This window comes from Macrobrachium nipponense, chromosome 7 (assembly GCF_015104395.2).
Source record: "Macrobrachium nipponense isolate FS-2020 chromosome 7, ASM1510439v2, whole genome shotgun sequence".
NCBI lineage: Eukaryota > Metazoa > Arthropoda > Malacostraca > Decapoda > Palaemonidae > Macrobrachium > Macrobrachium nipponense.
The window spans coordinates 73,960,902-73,981,287 of record NC_061109.1 but is presented as its reverse complement, the minus strand read 5'-3'; the positions used below and the strand labels follow the sequence as shown (position 1 = coordinate 73,981,287).

Genomic DNA, 20,386 nt, shown 5'->3' with positions numbered 1-20,386 from the left:
GATAAAAGGGACAGTAACAACATATTCCCTGGATAAAAGGAAACAGTTACCACATTAATATCGGGATAAAAGGACAGTCAACAGTAATTACTGATAAACGGACGGGTTACGACTTGTAATGTCCTGGGATAAAAGGGGACAGTCACCACCAGTAATTCTGGAATAAGAGGGACAGTCCACCACATAATATCTGGATAAAAGACAGTCACCACAGTAATATCTGGATAAAAGGGACAGTCACACCACATAATATCTGGAAAAAGGGACATCACCACAGAATATCTGGATAAAAGGGACATTCACCACAGTTAATATCTGATAAAAGGGGACAGTCACCACAGTAAATATCTGGATAGAGGGGACAAGTCACCACAGGTAAATATCTGCCCGGATAAAAGGGACAGTCACCACAGTAATATCTGGATAAAAGGACAGTCACCACAGTAATATCTGGATAAAAGGGCAAGTGCACCACAGTAATATCGGATAAAAGGGACAGTCACCACAGTAATTTCTGGATAAAACGGGGGGACAGTCACCACAGTAATATCTGGATAAAAAGGGACAGTCACCACCAGTAATATCTGGATAAAAGGGACAGTCACCACAGTAATTCGGATAAAGGGACAGCCACCACAAGTATCTGGATAAAAAAAAAGGAACAGTCACCACAGTAAATCCTGGATAAAAGGAAAGTCACCACAGTAATATCTGGATACAAAGGACAGTCACCACGTAATATGGATAAAAGGGGACAGTCACCCACAGTAAATATGGATAAAAGGGGGACAGCCACCACAGTAATATCTGGATAAAAGGGCAGTCCCCACAACGGTAAAATACTATGATAAAAGGCAGTCACCACAGTAATATCTGATAAAAGGGCAGTCACCACAGTAATGTCTGGTAAAAGGGACAGCACCACAGTATTCTGATAAAAAAAAGAATAGTCACCACAATACTGGATAAAAGACAGTCCACAGAAATCTATGGGAATAAAAGACAAAAGGGTCAGATAAAGGGTCAAGAATAGGACAGTCACAGTATCTGAATAAAAGACATTCCAACAGTATCCTGGATAAAAGGGACATCACAACGTAAGATAAAAGGCAGTCACCAGTAATTCCTGAATAAAAGGAACAGTACCACCACAAGGTAATGCCTGGAATTAAAAGGGAACCAAAAGGTCCACCACAGTAATGCCTGCTAAAAGGGCGGTCACCAACCAAGTATAAAATTCCTGATAGAACCAAAGTCAACCACAAGTACTTCCTGGAATACAAAGACGTCCACCAACCATTCAGCATTCCTGGATAAAAGGGACAGTCACCACAGTAATATCTGGATAAAAGGGACAGTCACCACAGTAATTTCTGGATAAAAGGGACAGTCACCACAGTAATTTCTGGATAAAAGGAACAGTCACACAGTAATTCTGGATAAAAGGTACAGTCACGACTGTAATGTCTGGATAAAAGGGACAGTCACGACTGGTGAATGTCTGGATAAAAGGGACACTCACACAGTAATTCCTGTATAAAAGGACAGTCACACAGTAATATCTGGATAAAAGGGACAGTCGCGACTGTAATGTCTGGATAAAAGGGACAGTCACCACAGTAATTCCTGGATAAAAGGAACAGCCACCCAGTATTCCTGGATAAAAGGGACAGTCACGACTGTAATGTCTGGATAAAAGGACAGTCACTACAGTAATTCCTGAATAAAAGGAACAGTCCACCACAGTAATATCTGGATAAAGGGACAGTCCACGACTGTAAATGTCTGGATAAAAAGGCCAGTCCACGACGGTTAATGTTTGGATAAAAAGGAACACCACCACGTAATACTGGATAAAAGGGACAGTCCCACAGTAATTTTCGGATAAAAGGACAGTCACCACAGTAAGTCTGGAATAAAAGGAACGTCCCCATAGTAATATCTGGATAAAAGGGACAGTCACACTGTATGTCTGGAAAAAAGGGACAGTCACACAGTAATTCGATAAAAGGAACAGTCCACAGTAATATCGGATAAAAGGGACAATCACGACTGTAATGTCTGGATAAAAGGGACAGTCACCACAGTAATTCCTGGATAAAAGGAACAGTCACCACAGTAATTCCTGGATAAAAGAGACAGTCACGACTTTAATGTCTGGATAAAAGGGACAGTCACCACAGTAATTCCTGGATAAAAGGAACAGTTACCAAAGTAATATCTGGATAAAAGGAACAGTCAACCACAGTAATCCTGGATAAAAGAGACAGTCACGACTTTTAATGTCTGATAAAAGGGACAGTACAGTAATTCCTGGATAAAAGGAAACAGGTTACAAAGTAATATCTGGATAAAAGGAACAGTCACCACAGTAATTCCTGGATAAAAGGGACAGTCACGACTGTAATGTCTGGATAAAAGGGACAGTCACCACAGTAATTCCTGGATAAAAGGGACAGTCACCACAGTAATATCTGGATAAAAGGGACAGTCACCACAGTAATTCCTGGATAAAAGGGACAGTCACCACAGTAATATCTGGATAAAAGGGACAGTCACCACAGTAATATCTGGATAAAAGGGACAGTCACCACAGTAAGGATCTGGATAAAAGAAAAGGACAGTCACCACAGTAATATCTGGATAAAAGGGCAGTCACCACAGTAATTCCTGGATAAAAGGGACAGTCACCACAGTAATATCTCGATAAAAGGGACAGCCACCACAGTAATTCCTGAATAAAAAAAGGAATAGTCACCACAGTAATTCCTGGATAAAAGGGACAGTCACCACAGTAATTCCTGGATAAAAGGGACAGTCACCACAGAGATTCCTGGATAAAAGGAACAGTCACCACAGTAATATCTGGATAAAAGGGACAGTCACGACTGTAATGTCTGGATAAAAGGGACAGTCACCACAGTAATTCCTGGATAAAAGGAACAGTCACCACAGTAATTCCTGGATAAAAGGAACAGTCACCACAGTAATATCTGGATAAAAGGGACAGTCACCACAGTAATATCTGGATAAAAGGGACAGTCACCACAGTAATATCTGGATAAAAGGGACAGTCACCACAGTAATTCCTGAATAAAAGGAACAGTCACCAGAGTAATATCTGGATAAAAGGGACAGTCACTACTGTAATGTTTGGATAAAAGGGACAGTCACCACAGTAATTCCTGGATAAAAGGGACAGTCACCACAGTAATATCTGGATAAAAGGGACAGTCACCACAGTAATTCCTGTATAAAGGGACAATCAGCACAGAAACACTTGATATTGGATAGACAGCACAGTAAAACATGAACAAATGGGAGAATCACCACAGTAATACCTGGATAAATGGGAAAGTCAGTAGAATAATGCCTGGATAAAAGGACAGTCGGCACAGTAAAACCTGGATAAGTTGGGCAGTTCCAAACAGTAATATCTGGATAGATGGGAGAGCCAGCACAGTAATATTTGGATAAAAAGGAAAGTTGTCACAGTAATTTCTGGATAAAAGGGGCAGTCCCAATAGCAATATATGGATTCTCACATTTGTTCATGTTTTACTGTGCTGACTATCCCATACACAATATATATATATATATATTGTGTATATACTTTCATGAATATTTCAACAGTGACAAAATAAGCACGTCTTTGCCAGTAAAATAGACAGAGGAATGAAGAGTTCCTTACGCACCGCTAACCTGACATCATGGCATATTAAAACGAGTTATATCAGCTCTAAAGTTCATCTTCTTTAAGATGCCTCTTACTGTCAGCTTAAGTAAGGTTCTTTGAAAGTATTTTTTCGCACCGGCTTATAAAAGTTTCCTTGTCCACCCTTCGGAAGATGGACTGCTGCGGGTATGTGAGTTTTGTATTACAACATAAGTAGTGCATGACTGTATATATATCAGGGCAACGAATAATTATCATTATAAGCTTCCAAGTCCAGTTATAATCCATTTAGAAACAGAATTCTGCATGTATGTATCTATCTATATTTATTGCCCTTGTATTCTATTCTTATTTTCGACAAGTATGCGTGCATTTTTTATCATAAATACAAAAGATATTCCCCTTTAATGACAGCTATGATTGAAAGTGAATTGTTTTATTGTTCGTACAAATGATGGCCGTCTCTCTCTTGTATTATTCCACACTAATAACTGCTCTTGAAATTCTATGTTCTTTTATCATTCTCTGACAAATATAATCATAAATTCCATACTAAACATGTATTATGATGCTCTTGAACAAACACAATATAAATAGGCATTATTTATAACGATTATTTTTGGGTAGCACTGTAGGCGGATTTACAAGTTCCAGGAATATTTTCTATGTATATACCAGATTGAAAGGGCTTTACCAAATTACAATTGAACGATTTCTGGTTAACTCGTTTTACTGCTTTCACGATCTTTTGTCAATAATACTGCCTTGAAAATGATTCATTGTTCTTTATGAAAACAAAAATTGACAACTAGGCTTTTAAAATAATTCAAAAGAGTAGGCCACTCAAAACATTACCTATAAATGTATTTTCGTGGTATGTTTTATTTGATGAGAATTATTTCAGTTGTAGTATTATTGCCGTTGCCTGTGAAGGATTGTCTTCGCTATATCACGTGACAGTATATATATATATATATATATATATATATATATATATATATATATATATATATATATATATATATATATATATATATATATATATATATATATGTGTGTGTGTGTGTGTGTGTGTGTGTCACATCATCATGGTACAACGTATATAAATAAGAATTTTTATGTAACTCGAATATTCTACATTTTTTACTGGATACAGCGTACAATTCTACCTTCATATCCTAAGAAAAAGTGTAACGATTAAGGAAACGTACTTATGTCAAGAAAAGGAATATATTACAGTTTTAGTTAAGTTCGCTAAAACCGCGAATTCATACAGATTCGTTTTTCGACAAAATGAGTGGACGAGCTATCCTGCAACCAAAAAGGAAGAAGAGCATTTAAAGACCACTCGCACTGTTTTGGTCATCTTCAGTCGAGTCGAGTCGCTGTTGAAAAGGAGGCGGTTGTACGCAAGTAGCCAGCGCTCTGTTCGAGATCTGTGTGGTATCCCAACGATTCTAAATCATATAGGCCTAAATGAACTGGTGTTCTGGGACGACAAGACGCAAGGCTGAATTCTCATCAACGCAGAAGAATGGAAGCATACATAAATATACAGAGAAACATTTGGTCTAGTGCTTATCAAAACTGGCATGTTTTTCCTGATTCATTGTGGAGACCGCCGCATTTTGACCCGCGAGGAGTTTGGGAAGTTCAATATGGTCCGTTACACTTCCCTCCACGTCCGCCGGCCCCTACTGCTAACTATCCGTCATATAATAGACCCATGGCAAGACCTGTTGCTTCCTTCTCCGACAAACCGCCTCAGCCGCCAGCCAATCTTGTTACCGGCAATTCAGGTAAACTTTCGGATGTGAAAATGAAACCCCTTCCAGTTTTTAAGGTCGTGAAGAATGTCTTGGTAGATGAGTATTATGGCTCGATATTCAACCATTCAAGAACTTACTCATTCAGAATTGACGCTGGATTGATAATTGATAAGCGTCCGGGATTTGAGGTGGTTTTAAGAATGGCTGTGCTACATTTTGGATCGATACTGAGTGACGAGCTGCCCCTAAATGTGAATGTGAGGGTGAATGAGAAATCTGCCACTCTGTCCAACGCCAAATCTCCCATTGTTATCACCAAGTTAAGCAAACTGGATGGCTCGTACAATACCTTATGCATATCCAGTGCAATGGAAAGGAACAGAAGATTCTTAGTCCAGATTCTCATAATGGCTAGGGAAAATGTCGAAGATTTGTGCAAGAAATTGAATAAGAAAGCCCTTACTACCGCACTGGAAGATATCAAAAGAAACGCATTCCAGAAGGGCGGTGATATAGCCCTAGCATCCAGTTTCCCGTTGTCCCTCCAGTGCCCTCTGTTGAAGACCAGGATCGAGTTACCGGGCCGGTCAAAGGAGTGTACCCATCCCCAGTGCTTCGACTTGACCGCCCACATTCGTCTGAACGCTGACAAGGCCTCCTGGTCCTGTCCAATCTGTTTCGGTTCGGCGGAACTGGACGAGCTTTGCATCGACGAATTCGTGGCACACGTGCTTAAGACCACGAGCAATTGTGACATGAAAATATTTCTACTCAGTGATGGCAGTTGGTCAGTTAAATCAGTGGATGAGAGTGAGCCTGAACAGTTGACTGACAGCGCTTCGAAAAAGCGGGTGCTGATGATTGATCTCACTGAGGACGATGGTGGCAAATCTTCGGCAGACGAGAATGTCAATATTCTGACAGAAGAGCCTCCGGGAAAGAGTTCTCATAAAGCCAAACGATCTAGATTGGACAACAACAACAACAACATAGGGCCCCGTCCACAGAGAAAGAGGAAGAAACCACCCCGCTTTGGACAGTAACTGACTGCATGGGTCTTTTAATCTTTTTTCCTGTCTTTTCGATGCAAAACGTCTTTTAATAAAAGGTCACTTTTTTTATATATTTCATCTATGTACTATTGTAGATACCAGGTCAATTAAATTAATGCATGAAGCCTCTAAAAACAGCCAAATAAGGCGTCTGTATTTGATAATTATCATATGTAAATTATCAAACTTATTTAAATTATAAAACTTATTTGTTTAGTAATCAATTGCTATTTTGTTCCAAATTCACCTATTAACAAATAAAATTTAGAATTTCCACCACTAAAGTGAAAGAGGCTATTTATATAATGACTAAGTTTTATCTTTTTATTTTTCTGTAGATAATACGTACGTGACTGCACGTACTCTCTCCCATTTGGTGTATGGTAAATTTTATATTCTAGTATTAGATTTTTTTAAGTTAAAAAGGTATGTTAAATTAAAAATTAAATCTTGTGCCATGATATTACCTTTCAAGTAGATATAAAATATCTATTTTGATGAAAAAAAAACTTGTGTAACCATATTAGTTTGTATTCTGGTCTTCTTAAAATGTCTATTGATAAAATGCGCCGAATAAAAGAATAATCAATTTGCAAAACCCAAAACCTTTTATTGCATCCATGTTAGTTTGCTGTTTATGAAAAAATATGTAAACACGATATCAATGTGTTCTTGAATACTAAAAACTATTTATACAGTTAATCACACAAGCAAGCTACATGAAGTCTACTCCTTAAAGAAGCAAAAGCGGTGTCGCCCTGCCAGGCCTGGCTCGGAGTGATCATGCCCTTCTTACCTTGAAAGTGGCCCACGTTCAAACAACCGATGCATAGTTAGAGTAGTTCGAATGGGAGGAGGGACGAAATTACGGTAATCAGGCAAAGAAATGCAATAATGAATGAAATATATATAGACAGAGAGAGAGAGAGAGAGAGAAGGTGGAGGGGGGAGGGGGTGAGATATAATTGAGTACAGGAACGGTAACGAAAGAATTGCATACAGTGTATGGAGAGAGAGAGAGAGAGAGAACTTTTATTCCTGTTTTATTTAATTATGAAATCTTATCACATCGTAGTGCTTTCAATCGTTATCGTATTGTCTATATAAAAAGCCTTAAATATTGTTGGAACTGACTATTCATATTACTATTATTCAGACGGTATTATCCTCCATTTCATAATCCTATAAGCAGCTCCTCTCTCTCTCTCTCTCTCCTCTCTCTCTCTGTCCTGCCCTCCTTCTTATATCACCTGGATCCACTATTTGAATTATGGTAAACGTTTTATATGTTATTTGGATGTGACCAAGGATCACAAAACCATAAATGGCTATTTTACCAACTTGGGCTTGGCTGCATCTGTTTTTGCCCTATAAGTACCTGTATTACCAATAATATACGAATCTGGTCACACCGATGTTGCACACCAGGTTTTGTTACCGTGGGTTGTATGATTCATCAAAGCATCAATTTTACAAGGGTAATATTTTATTATTCCATGCTAAGAACACATTACTGGGTATACTAGTCTAGTACAGGATTTGGATACTATTATATTGCATGAAAAAATAATTAAGTAACATGGGTAGCGGGTAACAATTCAATTGAATTCGTTACATGAATATTTTATTGCATGTAAAAATAAAAATAAACTATACTTAATGTGCAACTTCATACACCTTACGAGTATGAATACGTATATCTACATAACAAATTAATGACCTCGTTAATAGCGGGTCCAACCACCGCGGGCGTCTATTACCTCGTTCAGGCGGGTTGGCATGGAGGCTACGAGGGGTTCGCAAATGTTTGGTCTGCGTAGCACGGATTCCCATACATCTCTCACTGATCGGTCAATAGCATCGCATGTCCGCTCTGGTCCCATTTTTATTTCTTTTGTCATTATCCCCCATAGATTTTCTATGAGGTAGATATCACCACTCGGTCACAATGTGGCCAATGTGTATGTGGCTATTGTCCTGGACAGAGATGTGTTCGTTGTCAGGGTTTGTCATGGCTCTTACTGTTGGCAGCATCACATCTTGTAGAAGTAATACATATTCCCTGGCATTCAACTTGCCGTTCACCCTTACTACTACGAGATTCAGGGCTTCTGTAACACGGTTTTTTGGCAATAACTTTTTATCTATGCATTTCATAGATATAACGCTTATTCAGAATACACATTATATCTACACATAAATTAGGACTGTATTCTGCATTACGTAGGTGGAATAAATTTGGTACTTATAATGTAAAAGTGACTTTTTTTTTTTAATACGGGCCAACTTACTCAGAGATAAGGTTTCGAACGCAATCGTTACGTAACTTATGACAGGATTTCTTCCCTCTTTCTCGTTGGATGATTGGCTATACGTAACGAAGGCTATACCTCTGGCAACAATGACATAAAAATTTAAATACAAGCAAAGCAGTACACCTTTATGAACTCTGAATCCTCTCCACTGATAATTGTCATATTGAACAAACCAACAAAATATGTTAATAAATACAAAAAAAACACTTTGATTATTGGAGCCTAACTACACCCAACTAAGTGTCCTAAGAAATTATAATCTACTTTATAGGTCACAATCAGATTGACAAGATGTAGGGAATAGTTGGTAATTTTCAAAAACATAGCAGACAACCTTGATTTGACAACTGCTGTATCCAATGTCAAGCAATTTTTATTTATCGGCTATCTACCTATTTACTGAAAAAAAAAAAAAAATAGCCGTTACCGTATTTTGGCTTTAAACCTTCACCAATAATTATCGTCAGAATGATGACTTCATGAGGCTCCACCCACTTTGGCCTCGTTGTAATTCAGGATAACACAGAAGGCTATCACGGCCATTGTTGTATTAGAAAATCTAACTTCTGGCTATAAAAACTCATTTCTCGAGTAGTTGTAAGAAGTGCTAAATGATCCTCAAGGATCCCAGCAGTTGGCCTAAACGTTTAATTCATGTATATTGCTGCTATTACTAATTTTGCGACACTACTGCCAAAATAGTATTACTACGCTAGCACAGATACCCTACCCACATCTATGTATCGTTCCGCCATTCATAAAGTCTTTATATCCAACATGGTCGAACAGACTAAAGAAGAAGAAAAAAAATTATATCGGATGATCCGTTGGTCTGCTGGAGATTTTAGCACATATAAGAATACATACAATCTCTCTCTTTCCCTCTCTCTTGGTGGCATAGTGAATACTTAATGAAAATGTTGAAAATCCTGAATGACATTACATATTATATCACGTTACGCTAAATAAAACAAATCAGACCATAAACATTGGATTTAAACTAGAAACTGAATAATTACCTATTCAGGCTATCGTAAGTATGGCCACAGGCTTTCTTTTGACTGTATAAAGTTGCAAGTCGTAAGAAATGCAGTTTTGCAACCACGGGGACAATTCCAAATCCTATTAGCCATTCTTGACTACTATGGGTTTCAGAGCCGATGGAATAAGGTGAATGGGTTTGTCTGTGGATGGGCGGGGCAACATTTCGTAAAACGATGTTACTTGCTTACGTAATGAATGTTTTTCTTCGACTCTTGGCTCGCAATCATTGGCCATGGCGTCGGCTAGATCATTTTTACTCTATAAAGATTAAAAATAACGGGTTTAGGTTATTGATAATGCTGACAAAATATGTGTGTGGTTGTAAAATATGCATATGTCAACTTTCAGCTACATCCGATGCTTTGATAAGGAGCAAAATCCAAAAAAACCGTGTTACAGAGGCCCTGAATCTCACAGTAGTTCCCCTGGGCCGTGACTCGACATCCAGCCCCAGTAATTAACTCCAACCCTGCCGCTCCTGGCTCTGTTGAATGTTGCTAGCATCATATCTTGCGCCGATGCGTCGCCAAACATGCCTTGCTGTGGCCTCCACCGACGTAAAGAAGTAGTGTACGATAATTGTTTTAATTTACTGAATAAACGCCCTCCACAAAGGCTGCAAACACACGACTGTCAAGACCACGGGCGTTATACAGATCGTGTATGGCTGTGCGGCACGTTACCTCGTATGAAAACAAGGATTCTTAACGCAAACGATAGCACCAGTCATTAACCAGATATACGAAGACGATTTTTTCTCAGTTCGACACCAAATTTCTCTCATACTTTTTCTTTTATTTATTATTACTTCAACCTCCTTCAAATTGTACCAACTCTCTCCCACCTTGCTATCCAACCTCTTATCCTCCTTTCACTGTCATGATTTCTGGGAAGGAATACCATTGCTGGGATTGGAATTATTTTCGAAACCAATTGTGGGAGCTGTGGTTGTCTAACCGAATACCCGAGTGTTTGGACCATAAGAATGTCAGTATCTTTTTATTGGCATGCGGAACTATCTCAGTACCAAAATTGGCCCTCGCATGATTAAAGTGGGGATGATTGTATTCCTGAAATGCTCTCAGTCCTATCAAGCAGGTTGACTTACACTTGAGCCACTATAATCATGGTGATACTACCATCCCTTCGGGGTAGGGTATGGAGTGGACATTCGGGAGTCAGCTCTCACTGTAGTCATTGGTAGTGAAATTAATTTCTTGGAAGGCTAATGAGGTTTCTTTTAAGGTGACAGGCAGTCTGAAAATTTTCTTCCTCTAAAATATTCCTCGCGCGCCCCCCCCCACCCCCGCCCCCCAAAAAAACTAATATTGATGATGTTTCCTCTACCCCTGGATCCTATGACGAACCCCAGACACTGTTGACGACCCAGGCAATAACCAGGATCACTCCACTAATAAAGGATCACTCCACCTAGAAAAAAAAATTGGTACCAACCCACAAGGAAATTTAAAACGTTATGACGATAATAAAATAATAAATGCTGGCAATGAGACTCAAACAGTATTATTAAATAATTTTACATCCTCTTCTTCGGATAATTTTTTGAGTTTCTTTCCCCACCACACCCTCAACCATGCAAAGGGAATAATTTATTGTGGTGATCTCTGTGAGTTTTCAGAAGAGGCCATACTGAAGAGGTGCCCTCCTACTGTTAAAAAACTAAAAGGAAACAGCAATGCCATCTTATTGGTGTTTTCCACACCATATCTTCATGACTATATTAAAACTAGACACTTAAACATCCACGTCAAAAAATTTCACCCAATGCCCATGCTGTGTTATAGGTGCTATGATTTTGGCCATGTCAGATGCACAAATGAGAAAAGATGTTTGAACTGCTCAGTTCCATGATCTCTCTTCTGAATACATAAGAGAAATTTTATTTCCATTGTAAGGGAGTTCATTCTCCGAACTCTAGACAATGTCACCAATATAAAGTGGAAAAGGCTCTAGTTGAAACAGCTAATAATGAGCATATTACCTTTGGAGCCGCCAGGAAAAAACTCTTGGGAAATAATAATAATACCAGAGGAACAACTTATTCAAGTATTTTATCCAGTCCACGTGATTCGACTGATGGTTTAAAAACTGTGCTTTCTTCCACAAGACCTAATTTGCAGAATCATAGCCTCTCCAACTCTTCTTCATCGAGTCACCCTAGACCATATTATTCTTGTACTAATACAGCTACGCCTCATTATTCATTTAAGCATAAGTATACCAATAGAATAAATGAAAATGCAAAAAGCACTGACGCTCAAAACGATAAAAATAAACAAGAAACTCTTACGTCAATACAAAAGATTTGGGATACTCACTACTAAGGAGACTTCAAAAGATATAGAAGATCTCTCCGAAGTGGATATGGTTGATCTTGAACCCCCAAAATCTAACCGGGTCCTTGAAAATGCAACCCTTCCAAAATAAAATAAAAAAAGGCTAATAAAGAAGAATGTTTGGGTGAACCTGAAGAGGTTTCTTCTAATGTTATTATGGAGGAAGATTTGTTGGTTGAAGTACCAAATCGACTTGTTGAAGAAACAGATACATTGCCTCAACTCCAAGTCACTGAATCTGAACTCAATGTAACAATCAGTGAAGCCATTAAACATGTGGTAAAGGTCGAGGCCCATAAGAATCCTTCTGATACGCTAGTAATAGAAGAAAATCCAATTACCAATGCACCCCTCGAAGAAATAAATCTTTCTCCAGTTAAAGGCATAACTGGGAAATCAATGATTTCTCACAAAACAACCAAGAATAAAACTGCCCACAAAATCTCTTGCGAGTGCAATGATTGCTTCTTATCTGAAATTAATGATATTAAGAACATGAATATACACAAAATTAATAATGTAATCGATAACTTTGTCAAAAAAAAATAAATAGAAAGAAAACCAATATGGTAAACTAGAAACACACTGTTCATCTTGAAAAATTTATAGAAAAACCTAACCATTATCCAAATGATAATAAAGCAAATCACAATCAAAGTAAACATTAGGAAGTCATATTTAAAGAAGACCTAATAAAAAAAGTAATGCTAACGCAGTTAAACAGAAACCTAACTCTGATTCATTAGGAAATGCGACATATATTCATAACAAAGTAACTGACGATGCCATGATAATTAAACTTCAGAGTTTCAATTATCTGGAATTAAATTACATCTGAATGATAACATCTTTAATATTTACAATATGTATAATCAACCTTCTTGCAACTATGATTTGTAAAATTTACCCAAAAATTTGCCAGATATGCAAGAGGATTTCATATTAACTAGAGACCTCAACGCCCGCAATCCCCTTTGGGACACGAACTGAGTTAGTGTTGATACAAATGGTTCCAAGATTGAACAGGTTCCAAGATTGAACAAATAATAAATGATCATAACCTCTGTATATTAAACGAGGGAGATATGAGCACTTGCTATTCAAAAACTCATGGAACATATTCATCAACACATGTAACTCTGTTCCAACAATATTATTGAGGGGTTGGAATGAAACGTCCTAGATGACCTATATGGCAGTGACCATTTCCCTATTTTGATAACCATATTTGGACATACACCAACTACTCGTATTCAACGTTATAATACAAATAAAGCTGACTGGGATAAGTTTAAATTTTATACGGGTCAAATGCCTCCCTTCAATTATTCACAAGATCAGGATGAAACAAATGATTTCTTCGAAAACTTCATCACAAAAGAAGCTGACAAATCTATGCCTCTGACGAATGCCCGACCAATGAGACACTCGGTTCCTTGGTGGTCAGAGACTTTAACCCAATTAATGAATGAAACGCATGCAATTAGAAGGAAATTAGAAACCTTAAAAAAAACATTTAAAAATTTGAGTACTGGTCCCCTAATGCTGGGAAATACCATAAACAAACTCGTTGATATAGCCATAGAAATCAGTATTATGAAACCATATTTTAATAAGATATCTGCTAAATTCAGAAACGAAGCAATTAAATGGAAGATAAATTCGTGGCAAAAATATGTATCCAGTATATCAGAAACTACTTCAATGCACTACAATAAAAGATTTACTACAGAGGAAATGGAATTTGCATTATCAAATTGTAGATAATATAAATTTTGATATGATAAAAAATCTAGCCCCTTTGGCTAAGGCCTATCTATTAGATTTTTATAATCATCTTTGAACACAACATCTATTTCCAAAGTCAGGGAAATTACTGGAAAAAATTGTAAATTATATACTGAAACCGGCGGCGTTTACGTAGTGACAGGATTTCATCAGCTTCAAAAATTTGGCTCTCAACAGAAAAATTGATCAACCTTGGACTCTATCACACTTGGAAAATTATATCCGTAGAGGTTTTGAACGAAAGGAAATCACAGTAGCCATATTTTCTGACGTCCAGAAGGTATAAGATACTATTTGGAGGCATTCAGTACTAAAATCCTTACATCACAACAGTTTTCGATGACACCTTCCTATTTCTATTAGAAATTTTATTAGTGAAAGAACATTCCAAACTCGCATAGACAATATTTATTCAGAATCTTTCAACCCTGGTTGTGGTGTACCCCAGGGTAGCGCTTTAAGTGTAACTATTTTTGCATTAGGAGGTAATGGCATAGTTGCTCAAATGTCACAGGGAGTGAAAAGTAGTCTGTATGTGGACGACTTTGCAATATACTACTCGTCAAATAATCTTCGTCACTTATAAAGAATTCTGAATAACGCTACTCGTAAAATACAGGTTTGGACTGCTTCTGTTGGTTTCAGACTTTCAGCTGAAAAAATTCAAGCAATAATGTTCTACAAGGATAGCAGATGGAAGCAAAACCAGGATATAAATCTCACATTGGGCGACGCTCAAATCCAATTCCAGGATAAGGCAAAATTTTTGGGACTAATATTCGATACCCACCTCAGTTGGAAAGCGTACATATCATACATCAAATCTAAATTTAATAATCCTCTCAACCTCATACAATATGGGGAGCAAAGAGATCATGGTAGCCCAATATATGGATCAGGATCTAAAGCTACCTTAAAGTCTTTAGATCCAGTATATACTCGAGGCCTTAGTCTTTGTAGTGGAACATTTAGATCTTCCCCTAATATCTTAGTCTTATGTGAAAAGTGGGGAGCCACCTTTGTCCTTACATCGAGACTTGTAAAAGTGCGAAGTGCATTGAAGCTCCTATCCACCAATTCTCCAACAAAGAAACTCTTTAATCAAGCGATGTATTTATAAACAATCATGAACCACCATTCCAATTAGAGCGAGAATAGGATATTACAATCAACAAACATTAGAATTAATCTTATTTAGCCATCTTTTTTCCTCCTCCTTGGATCATAAAGAAAACAAGAATATGCTCTCATCTTTTTTATTTATCAAAAAGATATAACTATACTACGAGTCACCATAAACAGCATACCTTGGAACATATTCAGAGGAATGGACCTCGCTATGACATATATATATATATATATATATATATATATATATATATATATATATATATATATATATATATATATATAGCTCTATATACTACGATGGCTCCTAAGTCTTCAATGGAGATTGGCTGTGTTGCAGTATCCTCAGACAAAACAAGTCGGCTATCAACGATTTTATTGTCGACACGGTTAAAACAGTTGAAGATAAGGTGAACCTCAAATTTGTTATATTTTTTCGATTCAAGAAGTGTCATAGAAGCCCTCAAAGGTTACACACAGAAATCAACTGATGTTACAAATTAAAGAGCTCCTCAACCAACTATATTCTCGAGGGGTAAATATTGAAATATGCTGGATTCCGGCCCATGTTGAGTGTCGGTAATGAGAAAGCAGATGCCGCTGCTAAATCGGCCATACATTTACCACACATCGGTATTAAACTTCCTGACAAGGATTATGTAACTATACTTAAGAAGTTTTATGGTTAAGAAATGGCAGGAAATTTGAAATGATGAATCGGAAAATAATTAAATGAAACAAATAAAACGAATAATTTCTCCATGGAAATCATCAAATCAAAATGGCAAGCAAAAACTGAAGTAATTTTAACGAGATTTATATTCTGAGTTTCTCTGTTTTTAGGATTTTAATGTTTTTATGAAAAATAGGTATTATAAATAAAATTCAGATATTTTTGTTCTATTTTTTACATTATAAATTATTATTATGTATATGTATATATAGTATGTATATATATATATATATATATATATATATATATATATATATATGTATATATATATATATATATATATATATATATATATATATATATATATATGTATAAATTTTTTCTCCCGAAATTTTTCGGGCCAGCCCTGTAGGAGTCAAGCCTGACTCACTGGGATGGTTAATTTCCTTCCTTTAATTAATAAATATACAAAGATGATCTCAGTAACCTATAACGCTATGTACCAGTCGTAATGGTAAGTTAGAATCATTGATATTAACTATTATCGGTGAAGGTATTGCCATCACCACCTTATAAATATTGATACACGAACCACGTCGAGCCTTTGCATTAAGGTCACCCAATGTCACCTGTCCCCATCACCTTTAACCCCCACTTTGTTATTCCTTCTACCACCACACATCCTCATATTCGAGTTTCAAGGTCTTTCAGTTATTATGAGATCGCTCTGGTGGATGTTTTTTGGAAGGCAAAATAATACTCGGATGACAGTATTTCATACGCTATTATATTTTCCAAATATTTACAATTATTTCATTATCAAAATTAAAAACATGGATATGTAAAACAAAGAATGAACAGGAGATATCGAAAGTAATGGGTTTCTTGAATAGCTTGGAGGGGGAACACCCACAAGGTGTGTCTGACATTAGCTACTGAAGCGACAAAATAAAGGCGGAGAGCCGGACACGCGGAAGTGAGTGAGCAGCGTGGGCCTGGGGTGGGTTTGGGGAGGTTGGGGGGGGGAGCAGGTTAGCTAAGACGTGACCGATCTGCCCAGGTCTAAAGAATGTCACCCAATAATTTGAGACACTAGATATGTTAATAGTTTACATCCTTTATACCCCACCATCATTATATTAAGGCACCGCTGCACACATTCACTGCATTTCATTTCACATAATTAATTTTCACCAAGAGTTTCAGAAAGAATATAATAAATATAATATAATATAAGAAATATAGCAGATTAAAATACTTTCTATTAAGTAGCCTTGATGGTTGCGGAAGGCGGAGCCAAGTGGCCCATCACACTCAAATACTGGTAACTCAATTAAGTTATGTCACAAATACAAATCCTGTGGCACTAGATTAGCATTTCCTGTAATGTGTTCCCAGGATTGATTAATAAAATATTACCCTTGCAAAATTGATGAATCATACAACCCACGGTATAAAACCTGGTGTGTAACATCTTTGTGGCCAGATTCGTATATTATTGGTAATACGGTTAATTATAGTCCAGTCAATCTAGGGCAAAAATAGATGCAGCCAAGCACAAGTTGGTTGAGTAGCCATATACGGTCTTGTGATCCTTGGCCACATCCAAATAACATATCAAACGTTTACAATTATTTAAATAGTAGATCCAGGAGATATAAGACGAGGGCAGAACAACAGAGAGAGAGAGAGAGAGAGAGAGAGAGAGAGAGAGAGAGAGAGAGAATACAGCTGCTTATAGGATAATGAAAAATGATATTTCCGTCTGAATAATATTAATATGAATAGCCAGTTCCAACAATATTTAATACTTTTTGTATAGAAAATAGGATAACGATTTAAAACAATACGATGTGATAAGATTTCATAATAATTATTTTCCAAAAAATATAAGATATTTTTAAAACAGGTCTCAAATATACCCATCAGATTAACTAAACAGAAATAAAAGCCCTCTCTCTCTCTCTCGCTCCATACATTGTATGCATTTCTTTTGTTACCGTTCCTCGTACTCTACTACTCCCCGCCTGGCGGAGCGACACCGCTTTTGTAACTGGCTGTACAACTACCCTCTGGCTAAACAGCTCCATTCACAACCAGATTAATTTATTTCGCTCCACTTCTAGTGTCCGTGCATTAAATGCAGTGCACTGTAGGCTTTACTTAAAGGATCTTTGCAGCGTCCCGTCGGCCCGTAGCTGCAATCCCTTTCATTCCTTTTACTGTACCTCCGTTCATAATCTTTCCTCACGCATTCCAAATCTCCTAATAACTAATTCTCCTGTACACACTAAACCCTTTTACCGTGAATTTCAGTTCCAGCGATGAATGACCTCATAGGTCTACAGTGTTTGGCATTTGGCTCAAATTCTGTATTCCAATATTTCACTAACTAAAAAAAAAAAAAATCATTCCGTCCCATTTCTAACTAAAAAAGAAAAAAAAAAACACACAATTTGCAACCAGACCAACTCATTCCGTTCCATTTCTGAGGAAAAAAATAAATCCTCTTATTAAATGGCTTTATCCCTAAATCACCAGGCACTCACGGAAACTATGCAAGCGTTCACCTGTACGTCACGGGTATAATTACCGAATCGTGCCCAAAGTTTTCTCTCTCTCCGGATTCGGGTGCGGTTGGCAGATTACCGATAATTATAGACCATCTGGTTTGGACGTCCAAAGACCTGACTACTTGCGAGGTCTTAAATGCTGTAACGTAGAACAGCCTCTTTCAATGATACTTAAGGCTTCGCAGAATGGAAGAGCTGACAAAGATAAACACTTAAGTACGATATAAACTTAATTATTTTTAATTTCTCTCCCAATACATATAAAAACTTTATATGTATACATTCAAAGATAAACACACAACTATGAGATTTACTTAATTTTGTTTGGTTTCTCCCGCAAGAAATTATTTTACTTTTTTACATGCAAAAACCCCTTCACATTTAGGCTAATTATAGACATAAAGTTTAACATTTCCAACTTTATTGGAACAAATAACGGAAAACTGGCTCACTGCTTTCACAAGGGATGATTATATCTTACCACAAAAATTGTACAAATATAATTGATACAAATATATATATATATATATATATATATATATATATATATATATATATATATAACATACCATGTAATATATATAGTATATATATATATTATAATCTATATATATATATATAATAATATATATATATATATATATATATGTTCCGAAGGAAGTAGTAGGAAAGGCATCCTCATCTTTCAACAGTTTATTAATGCCGACGTTTCGCGACGAATTCCAGGTCGCATTTTCAAGGCTAAAAATATATATAAGTTTACGAACATTAATAATTGATCTTAATTTAATTTATATTAAAAATGTCATGGCAACAGCTCTCAATACAGTAAAAAGTTAAAAGGTAAAAGTTAAAAGTTAAAAGTTAAAAGTTAAAAGTTAAAAGTTAAAAGTTCAAAGTTAAAATTGAACAGCACCTTCAAAGTCAGACATATTAAAAGTACAGGACTTCACTAAAATTTCAGAAACACCTACTATACAAAAGAAAGAGTAAAACTGAAACAATATAGGTAAAAATACAGTGAGCAGACCAGCTGCCAAACTAGGCTATGAACATTTTATACAGATGGACGTTTGGGTATATTTACGACGGTACAGTCTTTTTAATAATGATAGATTCTAAAATTGTCAGGTTGTTGTTGTTCTGCAGTTGGCCAAGATAGAAAAATCCTTGCTGTCAATATATGTTTTACATGTTTTTGAGTGATTCCGTATATTGGATTGTTCTGGATTTGATAACCTACTACCTGTTCTATGGCTTATTGCCCCTGTGGGAATCAATTCGAACCTTCAACAGCCTCCTAGTGCATCCCACCGTATGTCCCGTGGATGCACGAGGAGGCTGTTGAAGGTTCGAATTGATTCCCCACAGGGGCATAAGCCATAGAACAGGTAGAGTATCAAATCCAGAACAATCAAATATACGGAATCACTCAAAAACATGTAAAACATATATTGACAGCAAGGATTTTTCTATCTTGGGCCAACTGCGGAACAACAACAACCTGACAATTTTAGAATCTATCATTATTAAAAAGACTGTACCGTCGTTAAATACCCAAACGTCCGCTCTAAAATTGTTCATAGCCTAGTTTGGCAGCTGGTCGCCTCACTGTATTTTTACCTATATTGTTTCAGTTTTACTCTTTCTTTTGTATAGGTAGGTGTTTCTGAAATTTTAGTGAAGTCCTGTACTTTTAATATGTCTGACTTTGAAGGTGCTGTTCAATTTTAACTTTGAACTTTTAACTTTTAACTTTTAACTTTTAACTTTTAACTTTTAACTTTACCTTTTAACTTTTTACTGTATTGAGAGCTGTTGCCATGACATTTTTAATATAAATTAAATTAGATCAATTATTAATGTTCGTTAAACTATATATTTTTAGCCTTGAAAATGCGACCTGGAATTCGTCGCGAAACGTCGCATTAATTAAAAACTGTTGAAAGATGAGGATGCCTTTCCCTACTACTTCCTTCGGAATATATCTTCTTTGAGCTCCAGCTCCGGC

The 20,386-nt window shown here is 36.7% G+C and overlaps 1 protein-coding gene across 1 annotated transcript; it reads left to right on the top strand.

Annotated features, from left to right (window-relative positions):
* The first annotated feature begins 5,032 nt into the window (after window positions 1-5,032).
* LOC135217390 (E3 SUMO-protein ligase PIAS1-like) lies at window positions 5,033-7,088 on the top strand. Its single transcript, XM_064253232.1, has one exon. It carries the CDS (start codon window positions 5,211-5,213, stop codon window positions 6,486-6,488), a length of 1,278 nt encoding a protein of 425 aa, XP_064109302.1. The 5' UTR covers window positions 5,033-5,210; the 3' UTR covers window positions 6,489-7,088.
* Window positions 7,089-20,386: the final 13,298 nt, after the last annotated feature.